General features: G+C 40.2%; 1 protein-coding gene across 1 annotated transcript in view; it reads right to left on the reverse strand.

Moving 5' to 3' along the window:
* DAT (Sodium-dependent dopamine transporter) overlaps nucleotides 1–12,586 on the reverse strand; it is a 509,482-nt gene that overhangs the window by 14,664 nt on the left and 482,232 nt on the right. The window contains exons 9-11 of the mRNA XM_046615324.1: nucleotides 3,426–3,663; nucleotides 3,210–3,338; nucleotides 2,133–2,333 (exon numbers count right to left, since the gene is read on the reverse strand). Coding sequence (XP_046471280.1) covers nucleotides 2,133–2,333; nucleotides 3,210–3,338; nucleotides 3,426–3,663 — 568 coding nt within the window. The remainder of the gene's footprint in view (nucleotides 1–2,132; nucleotides 2,334–3,209; nucleotides 3,339–3,425; nucleotides 3,664–12,586) is intronic.

Genomic DNA, 12,586 nt, shown 5'->3' on the forward strand with positions numbered 1-12,586 from the left:
CATTTTGTCATACTACTCGTTTTTCTCTGCCGCACATTTGACAAATTTCGGAATAACTCGTTATTCGATCAGTTAAGAGTTGGTACAGGACGCTTAAACATCTCTGGCTCAAAGGCAAACGATTGACCGTTCCGAGACGCGTTCAAAAAATGAAATTGATTTTAGATGGTCGAATACGAGAGAGATCGTTTACCACGAGAACGAGTCGACAAAAACGAGAGAAGAATCGAGGACGTTCTGCGCTGGCTTACAACCGAGCGAGCAATGGTTCGATAGAAAAAAAACAAAAAAAAGAACACCATTGTTTCTCAAAGGCCCTAAAACGGTTAAAAAACTAATTGTGCAGAGTCCTAGCTGCGACGAGAAGCCATCAGATGTAACGAGTGAGCAATTTTCAGATTCCCCGATCGTATTGGACAATACAGCTCCCGCCTTGTTTTACGAGAAATGCGCTCGATCCATATCGCCAAAATTTGAGTCTCCTGATGACGAGGAGTATACCAATCAAGAGAATATATTTTCTGCGGATACTGATCAAACGCATTCAGAAATTCGGAATCTCTGCGTGGAACAAATCGTCTAATCTGAAGATTTCTTCTCAAATGATATCTCGTGGCCTCTCGGTTTTCCAGACCTTAAGAAAAAAATTGCGGGATTTAAATTGGTCGAGCAGAATTTTCGGAAGCTTGACTGTGATGAGTGGTTCAATGATGACATCATGAACGCGTTTTTCCCAACGATAACGAGCGAGGCACGAGATAGGGGTGCATCGATATTGTCTTTCGACATTTTTTGTACCCAGAGAATAATTCTGACGGGCAAAATGAGCCGCGGATTTTAGAGGTGAGTGGAGAGGATTTCTGTCCTTGACTACGAGGTTTGGCTATTGCCCGTGATCAATAATGATCATTGGACGCTCTTTATCGTCGATTTCCGAGAAAACCTCTTTTTATACCTTGACTCCATGGCCGTCCACCGCAAGTGCTGCTCAATGGTTACATTTTGGTAATCGCCCAAGAAATGAGAGCATACGGAAAACTGACCGACTGGAACAATTGGCGGTTGTACTGCCCACGTGATATTCCGAACCAGAACGTAACCAGTGCTGGACGAAGAATTGCGACTGGAGATTGTGGAGTATATGTATGCACGTGGGGGTACGTAATTTGTACTGGTTGGTCAACTTCATTTTCCAGCAACGATATGCCATCTATCAGAAAAAGTATCGTACGATATACAATAATGAGAGCCAAGGAGACGACCGATTTTCAGGAGAGGCAATAAGAATATACGGGCTATCTAGTCGATATTGATGATGCGATTCAATCGAGGTATCGTCGTGTGAGCTTCCCAATAAAAACCCGAATATTGCTTCGACCACCGATCACATATTCTAGCACGCTAGCATACTGCGCCCAACTTTCCGCGTAATAAACGTAGAGCTTTGGCGTCCGGTGCAATCGAGGAAACAGGCATAGGGTTTGATGACTGAATGGGGACTGAAAGAAAAATCATCACATAACGCATAATATCTATAAAAGTTACCAAACAAGTTCAAAAAATACCAAAAAAAAAACTTAAAAACGAAAAAAATATATAAAATTACAAAAAAAAAACATAAAAACGAAAAAAAATATAAAAACACAAAGAAAAAAAAAATGGAGCCGGAACTCCGCCACGTCCACGTCGTCTGCTCCGGGTAACGCAAAGAACGGTAGAACATTAGTCGGATGACCGTAACCAATTGTCGAAGGTAAAGAGGGAATTGAGTATAAATTTGAAAAAAATCGCTCTTTGCTAACGTCAATGATATCATAAAACAACATTTATTAAGCTTAAAAAATTGATAACAATTACGGGAGAGCGCGTCTCACGATGATTACTCGCTTCATCAATTGTCCAAGGTAAAGAGTGAATTGAGTATAAATTTTAAAAAATTTGCTCGTAGTTATGACCTTTACGATTCGAGGTATGCGCGGGGTGCTCGAGGACTGTCTCGGCCCTGGCTGGGGGACACTTCGCTGCTAGCGCCCGCTACTAGTTTCAGCTACGTCAGTCGCGGTATATAAATGCATACAAACACAATATTTCGGTTAAAAGCGAATTATCGAAACGATGGAATGTTGCTTTACCATAAGAAAAATTGGCGCAATGAACTTCCAGCAGACGCGCCAGTAAATTCCTGGTGCAAACCCAATCATATCTTTAATATCAGCGCAGAAGCGATCCGTTCCGTAAATCCAGCTGACGGCTATTGTCTCTGCTAGAACAGCAATCAGCATAGAGTAACCTGCTGCGTACCGATCAAGCAGGTGAAAAAAATAAAAACCACCCTGAAATCAAGAAAACATGTATATCATTTTTTATATTGCAAACACGAAAATTTCTTTTATTTTCTTCAAAAATTCCAATGCTTATATTCAAAAATTTTTTCCACCCTTTTCTGAAATTTCTCACTTTATCAAGAAATCTCACTGAAATTTTGTGAAAGTCTTTCCATTTCATCATAATGTTCCAACATAATATGTGATGTACTCGTATACGAGCTATAGCTCTTCATAAAATTTACTGCAAATGACTGAAAATTATTTTTATCACTTCTAAGAAACCTGACATCTTTCTACAATCATTATGAGCAACCGACATATAATTGAAGATTAAATTCTTTGAATAAAATTATCTGTTTTTCTTCAGGAATGTTTAAATTTACACAACTTTTCCATAACTTTCCAAACCTTGTTCAAACTTCGTACTTTTAGACAGAGATAGCAGTGGTGCGTGATATAAATATTTCACTAGCAAGCATCACGTCAACTCAGTCATGCAGTTGCTACTGAACAGTAGCTATATCTTGAATGCTCTAGCCATGATCACAAGTATATAAATTGCATAGTACTGCTAAAGAGTTATTGGATTGGGATGGCTTAATAATCCAATATCATCGTACGATTTGCGTACATAAGTATCCAATGTTTTTATGGACACTATGAGAACTGAGACGAATTAGAGCCTGTAAAATATTTCGGAAAAATTGCAACTTCCGAGATGAGAGACACTATTATCGAATTGTTCTTTATATAGTTCAAATATTTATAGTACCAGAAAACTGCGAATTCGTTTTGCTTTGGCCAGTTTTGAAAGTTTCTACTCGGTAGATTTCTGAGAAGTTTTGGACAGTCATTTAACGATATATTTTCATCAATACTCACCTGAGAACAAGAGGCTAAACCAACAAGGAAGTAGAGGCTGAATAAACAAGCAACGAATATCTCTCTGTGGTTCCCGATTAGCGGGAATTCATCACTAAGAGCAGTAATTATCGCTTCGGAACCTCCAAACTGTAATCAAAACCAGAACCGTCAGACTCCTAATCATGGAGAATGGTGCGCATGGAGAATATGGCAGCATTCACCCGGATTACGTACAGAACTATCCAAGCCCAGGGTCAGTAGCATCATAAAGAATATCAGAGCCCAGAAGATCGATCCTGGCATTGTAGCAATGGCTGCTGGATATACTATGAAGACTAGGCCAGGACCTTCCGTTGCAACATCCTGGATAGATCTTCCACTGGCATGGGCCATATAGCCAAGCACGGAAAATATTACGAAGCCAGCAACGAAGGATGTAACGCTGTTAATGACACTCGTCAGCAAAGCGTCCCTGAAACATTGAGATTAGGAACACACATTGAAGGTTTTCAAGGTTTTTTCTTAGCCCAGAATAATATTGACTGTCAACAACAAACTGTTGTGAATTTATTTCAACTGAATCGCACCCTACCTAATTCATACAATATTGTTATGCAAGCTTCAAAAAGAGGTATCTTGTCAGAAATTGGGGAGTACTTCAAGAGACATTCACGGTAGATGGGGTTTTTTTACTTTTATATCTCGCATTTATTTGTGACTATTTCGGCAAAATAGCGAGGCATAAGTTTAAACGAAAGTATTTCGCGCTAATCACATTCTCATTTCACTCGCTATTTGAAATAATTGTCACTTATGTACTGTAACGTGGCATTTTTACTGCGCGTTCCACACGGCTCCCCAAACTCTAGACGGACCATAAAGTTATGGAGCACGCGGAGCAGACCGCGGCTCATTTCGAAAAAGAGCGCCAGGACAACAGTCACGCATCCGAGACTCTAAGAGGGGACCATCCTCGGTTTAGCGAATAAGACTTTTCAGGATTTTTGTTTATTTTTTTTGGGTGGCGAGTAAATGCGGCTTCAGACAGGGGATCGGCAGCAAATCCGAACGACGTTACTGGATGGCAATCGCGGCGGATCGCGACGAAAGGAGGGCCTCGCACGAGGCTACGGAGAGAGCGTCAACGGAGAGCTCTGCCGCGAGGGAACCCAAGGCGGACGAGATTCCCGTTGGTGGCCGGCGAGCCGTAGCCCCCCCCCCTCCGTCGCCCAACTGACGGCAGGTACCCTCGCGAAGTCGTCACCACGCCACTGCCAAGCTACGGGGTACCCGAGACTGGCCAGCCAATCAACACCCCGCGACAGCGGAATTCAACGATAGCGATACGCTAGATTCTAAGAATTGCGTAACGAGAACCCCAATTCGATCGGGAAAATTTTGACTATGGATGGCGCCTATGTTCGGGGCATGTTCGAATTGCGGCTCCGATTTGCAGGACTCGCCACTTGAGTCCTGGCGACGTTACGTAGTGGGTGGTAATAGTATCGAGTCAGAGTTAAGAAAAAAAAAAGGAAAATCGCGTGCAATGGCAGAAACTGGAGTCGGGGAATTCCTCGGGTGGCTGCGGAGCAGTAAGCGCTTGTAATTCTTTGCGGGCATATTTCGAGCGCAAGTTAAATTGGCACACTGATAAACGGTCGGCCCACGTAATCTTGGAGTTAGAGTAGCGCTCAAAATCTGTTTGCCGATCTCCTTGATGATGACCGTAGCCTGAGTTTTCGCGATAACGCGTAGAGTCAAGTGGATCCCTGTAAAGTCTCGCGTAGAGTCACGGTTTCGAGTGGGGAACAATTTCGGTTCGAAATTGAGTGCGGCCAAATTCCGCTGCACGGGGTCTCGTCGAGTTTGCGTACGTAAAAAGGGTCACCTCTCGGGGGGGGGGGGGGGGGGGGTCGCGTGTTACCGTGCGTAGATGCTTGATTTAGCGGGAAGGGTTGTGAACTTTGGGGAAATAGGGACTACGACTGGAGCTCGGATGCGTCATAATACGCTACACACTCGCCCGATCAGAAAAGCTTCCTAGAGTTATTAATTTGGTCGCGATTAGCGCGTCGAGTGACGTCCTTTTGATTTAGTTTACGAATTTTTGTGCATCAGTAAGGTGGCGACTAGCGCCCGTAGAAATAAGATATCAGCTAGATTTAATCACGATTGCGATTAGCGCGTCGAGTATGATGTAGATCACGTTTTTGTTTAGCGGTTTATAATTAAGTGACGAGTAGCGTCGTAGTCGAGGACGATCGCGGGCAGCGCATCGAGTCCGATTTTGTTTTTGGTTTTTGCGCGTTAGGGTATTATTCAGACGGCGACTAGCGCACGTAGGCCGTAGAGGTCTCCTAGATTTATTCACCTTTTTTTTTATTATTTGGTTTGTTTCTCCCTTTCTTATTTCTTTTGGATTAAATTTAAACCTTTGTATTTGGAATGGCGAAGGACGACTTGCGCAGTCGTATGATTATTTTTATTTTTATTTTTTTTTTGTAATATCGCTGACGAGAAATATATTATTGGAATTTTATAGTGATTTGGCCACATCACGCGTTGGCTTACTTGTGTTGCAATTCTCTCTACCCAAAAATTACCCCTCCCCTCTCCGCGGTACTGAGCTACCGAGCATATGGTCGCGGTATATCGTATTACCGATTTCGAGGCGTGTTGACCACGCCAGGCGCCCAACAAATTTCGCGGTCTTATTGCAGGTTCAGGGGACATCGTGGACGCCAAATTATTGTGCACGCGGTAAGTTCTCGGTCATTTTCTCCGAGTGACCGAGATGCAGAAAAATCCACGTCACAGTACTCACACTCGCATGCGATGTTTACCTATCCGTCTCTACTTCAAATTTAGCCGCTTGCCTCTGTTGCGACTCACAATCAGAACAAATCAGCTCTGTATCTAATGTCCTATTCTCTACTGTTGCGAAATCATATATGTGTATCATCCATGTGTATTCTCGCCTTGTCAGTTGTCGTTCTGTTCTCAAACGATACAGATCGCATCACTTTTGTATCTTTCTCGAATAAAGTAACTTTTATTAGTAATCAAACATCGATCATCATACCGCGTCCTCGCTATAGTCATTCACCAATAATTCGTAGATCCCACATCAACGATCCAGTCTCCATTGTTATCTCTCCATACAGTTACCTTTGACCTAATTATATTTCATATGTAGTCCTCAATACAAATTATGTATACATTTTTTTTCCATTGTAAAATAAAAATATAATTAGTACTTCATTACTGTCTGGAACCCAAATTATAATTGTAGTTTGTGATTTGTGATCCTCAAATTACAATTTTACTCGTCATTGCTCATAAAGTACCTTTATATATCAAAGAAAAATTGAACTGTTTTGATGTATGAGCAGAACAACATCCCAACTCAGCAGTTGCGTGGAAGCCATCGTATCTGAAATTTGATTCAAATACATCACATTTCAGTATTTGGTTCAGAAATATCGTCGATCAGAATTCAGTTTGGCCCACCACCAGGCAACTCGACAAGAAAAAGTGCGTTGGACAGGTCCAAAAACGCGTCGGTATAGGCCTTAGAAATTTTGAGAAAAATATCACACGATTTAAAGAATAAGGTCAATTGTCAGGTGAATTAAGAACAAGTTTACAATTCCTTATGGTATCACGGTGAGACAATTTCGGAATAATGGTTCTGGAAAAAAGATAAACTATTATGATCACCGTTTTTCGTATGATGTAAACTAACGGGCCCCCGATTCAAAGCGGTCGTCGAAGTGAGTGAAGGCTAAGGATGCAATGTAAAATTACCATCGTAAAGTCACTCCTTATCTCAACATTTCTGAGGCCATTGAATATTTGATGTGATAGAATTCCAATAATTATTCCTTAGAATTCAGTTGTGATTCAGCCTAAGAATACCAATTGTAAATGTCAAACGCAATTTAAGAATTATCGGAACACATCAGTAAAACTTTATTACTTTTGGATTTGCTTTAAATTTTGAGCTTACGTTTAGTAAAGCTACGAAAGTCAAGTGGTTTGTACCAAGTTTCAATTAATAATGTTTCCATATTCGTCCAAATATCACGTACGTTAGCGTCAAAAAGTGGTGTTTTTCGGAAAGCTCCTTGCACGCGCATAGATTGATTCTATATAATTGTGAGATTGAAAGCACATGTCAGTCGGAATTCGGGGTAATGCTAGCAACAACAATTTTCGGCCTCTCGTAGTACAGAGATTAAATTAATCACGCCAGGATAAGTGACAACCAGCCTGTAGAAATTCTGCGTTTATATGACTGCAATATAAAGCCCTAATATACGGAGTTACTATGTCTATGTGTGGCATGTATAATAGAGGCTTTGAGCCCACGTCTATATACTCACATGTGTGTGTGTTGTATGAAAGTTTTTCACTCAATGTACTCTGCTAGTAGCACAAAAAGCCAACATCCCAACTATCCTATTATTACTTCCAACGAAACCAGGCTGGTCAATGCCACTATGGAATCAGGAAGTAGTACCTCTTTTACAAATGCGATAAATGCACAAGCTGCGCTAAGGAGCAGCTTATATACATTGTGACGTGGCATTTCGGTTAGGCCTGCCCGTTACAAGGTACTCCCTGAACCCTGGGCGGAATCCAGGAATAAGGGTTTCGGAAATCGAGTCGCGAAATAAACTTTGAGTGTCGTTAATAACATTGAGGTTGCGGATCATGATGGATGTCCACCGTCACGAGGGAGTAGGCAGCTTCGCATTCTGGATGTGGAGCGGTAAGCGCTGCTAATATTCTTGCGAGAGAATTTCGAGAAATATTAAATAAAGGCTTGCCGAGGAACGGATAGCCATCGAGGATTTGCGTTAACGAAAGTACTCGAAATTCTTTAGCCGATAAATCTGCTTGATGACCGTAGCCTGAGTTGCGCGTACTGACGTAGAGCCACTGTTGAGTGACCGAGAAGGTCGAGTAGAGTCCCGCGTTTGAGTCGCGGCAAGACTACTGTAATTTGAGTGCAACCAAATTCCGTTGCACGGGGTCACGTCAGATCAGTACGATACATTCTCATTTCTCGTGTAGGTCGCGAGCTCTCGAAAGGGGAGCGTTCGAACTCGCGAACCGTGTCCCGACGTCGCGGAGAAAGTTGAGCTCGGGTGCATGTTAGTAAGAGTATTCTTTTGTGGAGGATAGTCGCGGGTGACGCGACGAGCCTCTCTTCCGTTTGGACTTTGGTATTATCAGTTAGTATTAAGGTGGCGATCAGCGCCCGTAGACATAAGCAATTTTATTTCTTTCGCTTGATTTATTAGCGATCGCGGACAGCGTCGGCCAAGAAGTCGGTTCCGTTTCCGTCGAGGAATTCATTATTAAGTTGGCGATTAGCGCTATTCTGTAGAGGACGATCGCGAGCAGCGTGTCGAGTCCTATTTTGTTTTTGGTTTTTGTAAATTAGCGGTTATTATTAAGACAGCGACTAGCGCACGTAGGCCGTAGAGGTCTTCTAGATTTAGTAAACATTTTTTTGTTCTTTCTTTTTTTGTTAAACCTAAGTTTTTAATTTTGAATCGCGCCTAGTGACTTATGGGTTATCATTTCGCTGTATTTGTAATTGGAATCGCGAAGAACTACTTTCGCAGTATTATTATTGTTATTTTTGTATTAACGCTGCCTAGAAATATATTATTGGAATTTTCTACTAACTTGGCCAAACCACGTGTTGGCGTACGTGTGCTGTATCTCTCTCTACCCAAAAATTACCCCTCCCATCACCGCGGTACTGAGCTATCGAGTATATGGTCGCGGTATATCGCATTACCGATTTCGAGGCGTGTTGATCACGCCAGGCGCCCAACAAATTTAGCGATCTTGTTTTAGGTCCAGGATACCTCGCGGACGCCGATTTATTGTGCACGCGGTAAGTTCTCAGTCATTTGCTCCGAGTGACCGAAGAGCGAGAAAAATCCACGTCACAAAACAAAAATTTGTATTTATATATGTAGTTTAATAAATTTGTATTTTCAATAGAATATCTTTTGTTTTAAATGTCTTCTACCTTCATTCAGATTAAGTGAAACTATGATTCATGAATTTATCTATAAATTGTATTTTTAATATTTGAAATGAAAATGCTATCATTTGTTTATGAAGTACTTATAATGTACAGCGTAACGAATCTCAGGTTTGAGCATTAAAAATATCAAAACTCGAAAATCATCCAAAACATTGACGAGTAGTTCGGAAATTTTGGAATTATTCGTCAATTCGCGAATTATTCGAAAAATAACGAATAATTCGAAATTTTCGAATAATTCGCAAGGTCGAATATAATATGGTTGGGATGTTAGGAATGTTCGTCATTAACACTATTTATCATTTCATCAATGTAATTCATCAATGTATCATTTCACGAATGTTAATAAACTACCTGTTTATAGGCATCAAACCGCTCGATCCCGCTTAATCCACCATATCGAAAAAAATTCCTAGGCCCGTATTCATAGTCAGTTCTTAAATTTAAGCACGGTCTTGAGTCCTCGTTTACCATGACTTGAGATAGGACTTCAGGGTCTGAAGACCGTGCTTAAATTTAAGAACTGACTATGAATACGGGCCCTACATTCCTATATACGAGTACATCTATATTATGAAGATATCTTGCCGCCGCCATCGCCCTCGGATCATGACAGATTCAGCCTCGAACCCACGTATATGCCGTCAGATCTTGACAGATTTAGCCTCGAACCCACGTACATGCCGTTATACCTTGACAAATTTGACTTCGATCGCACGTATATGCCCCCAGATCTTGACAGATTTGACCTCAAATCCACATACCGGGACAATCTCTAGAAACTATACAGTCAATGCGCATGCGCCAAATAATTCAATCTCATTAGTCGGTGAAATCGCCCCGCGGCGATGTTTTCGTCTGCTGAGCAGGGGGCCAACGTACACAACACAAGACAATACTCAAGAGCCGTATAAGCCATTCGCGCATAAAACGCAGATTGAGGTTATGTTGCTGTTTATTTTTACGTAGCGTAAATTGTCTAAGAAGAATAGTATCGTTCAGCAATACTGTGGTCGATATCGGAAAATATTCAACTGACGCAATAAAGAATTCAACGGAAAAGCAAATGTCAAATGATACACAAATTGGGTGTTATTTATTAAAAGAAGGAATCTGAAATTCAATGTGAAATGTCATTAACAAATGGGAGTCTGGACAAACGGAGGTAGTAAAACAACGTTTATTGTGAACAGATTATTTATTTACATAAAATTAAAAATGCGTTTAATTCACAATTTATGTTTTGTGCATTTTATTGGAAAGTAGTTATATCCAAAAATATCAAAAGCTCCTGTCTGATAATAATAGCTTCTAATATTTTCAGGTACGAAATGATGCATCCTCAAAGCGGGATTGAAGTTGTCAGGCATGAAAGCATCTGAGTAAATTTCTAATTCCGTGATCTTTGACTATTAGATTTTAACATGGATTCAATGATGAAATTAGTTTGTTTTTTTCGACATGCTTGAAGTTTAAACTTTGATCAACACGAGAAAAATTATGCCTCACCTGATGGTCAAAACGTTTAGGTGGCAAGGATTCTGGTTTCTTGAGCGGTGCAATCATTACAACGATCGAACCTAGTTGTTTCGTCAGACATTAGGTACCAGAGTGAATTTCATCAGGCCATCGCCAACTTCTTAACACCAGTTGAGGCAAAATTGAAGAGCGGGATACCTTACAGATCATAGTGGCTGAATATCCCATCATTTTACTTTGATCGAGCCAATAGCGATAAGTTTGTTACCTAACCGTTGCTTCCAATTCATTCTACCGAGGAATCACTCTGTGCGCCATTGTAATTCAAGCATTATTATTGACCAGCATTGTTTTTCAAACTTTATACCATTTGATTTGGTATCTTATTTTGAAGCTTACTTTTATTCTGTTTGGCATTGAATTCAGGTAGTCTTTCATGTCCTCAATTAAATTGTAGGGTCGAATTTTGCTAGGTAAACTGAATCAATTCAAATCTATAAATGTTGAATAACTTCAGTTAAAAATGTATTTAAAGTTAATCTTAGTTGACGGTGTCATCTGGCTAGCTAGTTGCAGTTATTACCCGTGCTTCGGTCTCGTGGAACCCCAGTAAAGTGTAAAGAATGCATTCACTTACTAGTACACGTTGCTTCGCAATTAATCACTTGGTCTGCTATAGGATTTACTGACTCGCTAACTTTTTTATTACAATGCAATTTATCGATAGCTTGAAGCCGAATTCAATTTTACACTCTACGGGATCCTACGCTAAGACTAAAAGCTTGTGAATCTCCATTTACCGCGATTATTACTCCATTTCATGTCAGCATTGTCTGGAACAAAAAAAATCTCATCTTGAGATTGGGATTGGAACCTGAAACGCAAAAGTTATTCAGTGACACGATTGAAAACCAAGAATTTTTTAATGGTTTCTGCAACACAGGGACTCTTTCCAAATATCCTTGTTACAAAATGATGTTCGGAGGACTATGAACAAGATATTGTATCGGATTACATTATTTGGAAAAAAATCTACATGAACTTCGTTAAAAATCAGATATTCATTTATTTTGATGGAACAAGGGATACAATCTTGAATCCGATGAGTCAATATCCTCGTATTAATGCTCTGACGTTACTCTAAAATATGATTGTTCTTGACGCTAATTGTGACGTTAAGGGGCATTTTGAGAAAGTCAATTTTCAACTTGTCCTACCGGATATGATTTACGTTCCTGAGTTCTACGCTTCCGATTTGATTTTCTTTGTTTCGAACGGCACTGACACAAAGTACAGAAATGATTTTGATGAATCTAATATTACTTGAATTTTCAATTCGAGTATTACGTCCCCTCCATTTATTTGATCGAACATTATTAAAAATCTGCGAAATGAACTCTGATAATCACAGGAAGATTTTTAATAGGAGTCGCAATACTTTTTTGATCCAAAAAAATACATTGACTATCGACTATTTGTAAATTTTGTTGAACTATTTTCGAAAAAAAAGGTTCGCAGTTCTATTACAGATAGTGAGATATTAATATTTCTTGAACGCTCGGTTCAATGTCCCATTTTCAAAAGTGATAAAATTCAATATTACCGCCTGAAATCACAAGAGAATGAGAAAGTTGCTCAGTTGCTTGAAAATGGCGATGATCTTTGTACGTGTGATAAGTTGAATAGGCAGATAACAGTGAATATTAGAGATGTAATTATTTTGGCCGTATCACTTGTTACTAGAAAAAAATTTCATTGTCATTTCTAATATAGGAATTAATAAAAATGATCAAATAAAGTGTTCCCACCTACCTGCTGCGTTTCTTCCAAGCACCCAACATTTAAA

The sequence above is a fragment of the Neodiprion pinetum genome, chromosome 3 (assembly GCF_021155775.2).
Source record: "Neodiprion pinetum isolate iyNeoPine1 chromosome 3, iyNeoPine1.2, whole genome shotgun sequence".
NCBI classification, from domain to species: Eukaryota; Metazoa; Arthropoda; class Insecta; order Hymenoptera; family Diprionidae; genus Neodiprion; species Neodiprion pinetum.